The sequence below is a fragment of the Equus asinus genome, chromosome 17, assembly GCF_041296235.1.
Source record: "Equus asinus isolate D_3611 breed Donkey chromosome 17, EquAss-T2T_v2, whole genome shotgun sequence".
NCBI lineage: Eukaryota > Metazoa > Chordata > Mammalia > Perissodactyla > Equidae > Equus > Equus asinus.
This window is the reverse complement of record NC_091806.1, coordinates 22,390,457-22,394,179: the sequence shown is the minus strand read 5'-3', so window position 1 is coordinate 22,394,179 and position 3,723 is coordinate 22,390,457. Positions and strand designations below refer to the sequence as shown.

General features: G+C 37.1%; 1 protein-coding gene across 1 annotated transcript; it reads left to right on the top strand.

Annotated features, from left to right (window-relative positions):
* Window positions 1-2,549: 2,549 nt before the first annotated feature.
* LOC139040564 (olfactory receptor 4A15-like) lies at window positions 2,550-3,467 on the top strand. Its single transcript, XM_070487319.1, has one exon. It carries the CDS (start codon window positions 2,550-2,552, stop codon window positions 3,465-3,467), a length of 918 nt encoding a protein of 305 aa, XP_070343420.1.
* The last annotated feature ends 256 nt before the right edge of the window (window positions 3,468-3,723 follow it).

Genomic DNA, 3,723 nt, shown 5'->3' with positions numbered 1-3,723 from the left:
TTTCTATCAATTTGCCTGACTGAAACTGTGAGACAAACTTCATCTGCATTTGAAATAAGTTTTAAATGGCATTCACATCTTCTGGAGGTCAGTTCAGATGTCATCTGCAAAGACATAACTCAAAATTAGACAGGTTTGTCTATTTTGAAGGTCATGATTTAAACAAGAAAGTTTTTACATATTTCACTTCTACCCAGACTGGACTTTTCCCTTGAGGTGATTTGACCTCAAGTTGTTCTTTTATGATTTTACCCCCAGAGGAGGTGGTTCTGTAAGTTTTCTTCTGCATGGTGATTATCCTGGCGGCATCTCTGGAGATGCAGAGTCGACCTTCAAAATTATGATTAAAGTCCCAATGAATTTAATTAGAGAAAAAGCACAGTTGGAGATGCATCATTGAATGACTCAATAATATGTGCCGTATTTCAAACATATACAAAGTGTTTGCAGACCTTTGCCCTTACCTCAGAGAGGTTTGTTGGTACCAGTATTCACATGACTGCTTTTTTTAGGAATTGAATGATGAATTCAAAACATAGTGAATTATGTATATATGAATTTATTCTCCATTCCTTCAGGCAAATCAAATTCAACAACGCTGTATGAAGACAGATCAGTTAAACCAATTGAGGATCAAAATGTCGTAAAGGCTATTTCACTTTTATTGGTATAAAACACAAACTGCAAAATATATTTTTTTTGTGGAAGCTTAGCCCTGAGCTAACATCTGCCACCAATCCTCCTCTTTTTGCTGAGGAAGATTGGCCCTGAGCCAACATCTGTGTCCATCTTCCTCTATTTTATATGTGGGATGCCTGCCACAGCATGGCTTGATAAGCGATGGGTAGGTCCGTGCCTGGGATCCCAACTGGTGAACCACGGGCCGCTGAAGTGGAACACGCGGACTTAACCCCTGTGTCACAGGGCCCGCCCCAAACTGCTAAATATTTATCTAAATAATTCAGAGTTTTCTTTCCCACAAAGTTTACACATTTAACCTCAAAAGGTTGATTTAAAATTTGTTTGTTATTAGGACAAATCCTGCCAAAAATGAAGATTTGGGGTTTCTTTATTCACAATCAAGATTCAGACTTCTTTAGACTACAGGACATTTTGAAAATCCAAATAATTTAAAAGGTAACATTTTTATGAAAGACTGAAATGAACCAGACTTCCTGCACTCATGGTAAGAATTAGTCACAGGGAGACCGTTCAAGATCCAGTGACAGTGGACATGTTATCTTGCTCTCTGTGTTCACAGAGATGGCAGCACTGCATGAAGGACAAGGGAGAAGGCGCCACAAGCTGGAACTTGGATGGAATGACTGTCTCATTATGCAGGTAACCCAGTAAGTGTATTTATATATAAGATTCTGAACTAGGCTTTATATTTTGCAAGAATGCATTGATAGTGTGGGAATTCTCAGTCTTTTAAGAGTTCTCCTATGTCATTCTGTTCATCAGCCATGTTAGGATCCTTTGTGATTATGAAAATATGAGGGGATTGAGTCATTTCTGTAACACTTTTTGCATATTTTCCTATGATAAAGATCCAGAATAAATTTATCTTCTCTAACATCAGTATTTTTAGGAACTATTTTCAAGTATAACTATTTGGGGATATTTTAATGGGCAGATATGTCGAAATCTCCTGATAGGTTCAATTAATATGTTCTCTAAGCACTGTTTGTTAATCTGTTAAAAATTAGAGAATGACACAGCGTCTCTAGAACTTGGATGAGTGACTTTCAAAAACTCAAGGTAACACTTTAGTAAGCAAACTGTTGCTTCAATTTCTGTTTTTCTGTTCTCAGGTGAGTTTCAGCATCCTATCATTTATTTACTGCCATTTGGATGTAGTCTTCCTTCAATTGCTTCTTTGTATGATTTGCCCACTTTGCTGTTGGTTTGTTTGCCTTTCATTTGTTAATTGCTTAGAGCTCTTTGTCTATATTGATATTAGCTCTGTGTATGTCCTCTAAAATGTAAACCTTTTCCCCAAACTACTTCTGTCTATTGATGTTACAGTATCTTTTCCTAAATCCTTAAAAGTTTTGAAATTGTCAACTATGTCTATTTCGGATTTCACTTATTAGGTAAGAATGTTATCCTACCCTTGGAATGTAGAAAGCCATCTCTTTTATTAACTGGAAAGTGAAGATAAATTAAGTCTTACTTTATTTTTTCATTAAAGTTTTAATCTATTTTTATTTTATTTTTGTATGTTATTAGCTATATGTACAATTTTATTAACTTCCAGATGGAAAGCTAGTTGTGGCAACCCATTTATATAATAATGTGTCCTTCCCCACGTATGTCTCTAATGACTTGTCTCTCTATTACTCGGTAATATTACTGAGGGTAGGGACCATATTTTAAGCATCCTTGTATTCTTTTAATCTCTGAATGTATTGGTACGTGATAAATCATAATGCCTATTTGTTGAATGAAGAAACAAATTATGTCAAGATTTCAGGAAGTCACTAGTAATAACTATATTTGCAGGTAATCTTGTCCTGAACTCTGAAATAAGATGTAGAGAAGAACCTATGGAACAAAGGAACAATGTGACTGAATTTGTACTCTTGGGGCTCACTCAGAGCCTCCAGGGTCAGAAGATACTATTTGTTGTGTTCTTGCTCATCTACATTGTGACAATGGTGGGCAACCTACTCATTGTCATGACTGTGGTAGTCAGCCCAACCCTGGATGCCCCCATGTACTTCTTTCTTGGCTACTTGTCATTTATGGATGCTGTTTATTCTACTACAGTCACCCCAAATATGATTATAGACCTACTCTATGAGAAGAAAACCATTTCCTTCCAAGCTTGCATGAGCCAGCTTTTTATAGGGCACTTATTTGGTGGTGCTGAGATTTTACTCCTGGTGGTCATGGCCTATGACCGCTATGTGGCCATCTGCAAACCCTTGCATTATTTGACAATCATGAATCAACGTGTGCGTGTTCTGCTGCTTCTGTTGGCCTGGCTTGGAGGTTTTCTGCATGCTGTAGTTCAACTTCTCTTTGTCTACAACCTTCCCTTCTGTGGCCCCAATGTCATCGACCACTTCATCTGTGACATGTACCCCTTATTAAAACTTGCCTGCACTGACACCTATGTTATTGGTCTCACCGTGGTTGCCAATGATGGGGCAATCTGTGTGGTCATCTTTATGCTCTTACTCATCTCCTATGGGGTCATTCTGCACTCCCTGAAGAATCTTAGTCAGGAAGGGAAGCGCAAAGCCTTATCCACTTGTGGCTCCCACATCACTGTGGTGGTCCTCTTCTTTGTCCCTTGTATTTTTATGTATGTGAGACCTCCTTCTACCTTACCCATTGATAAATCCTTGACTGTGTTTTACACAGTTATCACCCCTATGTTGAACCCTTTAATCTATACTCTGAGAAATGGAGAGATGAAAAATGCCATGAAAAAGCTCTGGATCAGAAAAAGAAAATGAGGCAGCAGAGAAATGTACCGCCTGTTTTCAATGAAGAATTGCTCCTTCCAGGAAAGCCATGTGTGATTATTTAATTATAGTAAATTTTTCCTCAGGTTTAATAACTTGGACATTATGAAAAATATTTATGTGAAAACTTTGAATGATTTAAATATATTTTTAAGATTTTCATAATTTCTTAGGAAAATATATGTTCAGTTTTTGTGCATAAAAAGTCTCTTGAAAAGTATAGACTTATGTTCTATATGATGAGTTA

What these genes read in the sequence shown, in the direction of transcription:
- LOC139040564 (XM_070487319.1), top strand. Translation starts at nt 2,550, where the DNA reads ATGGAACAAAGGAACAATGTGACTGAATTTGTACTCTTGGGGCTCACT.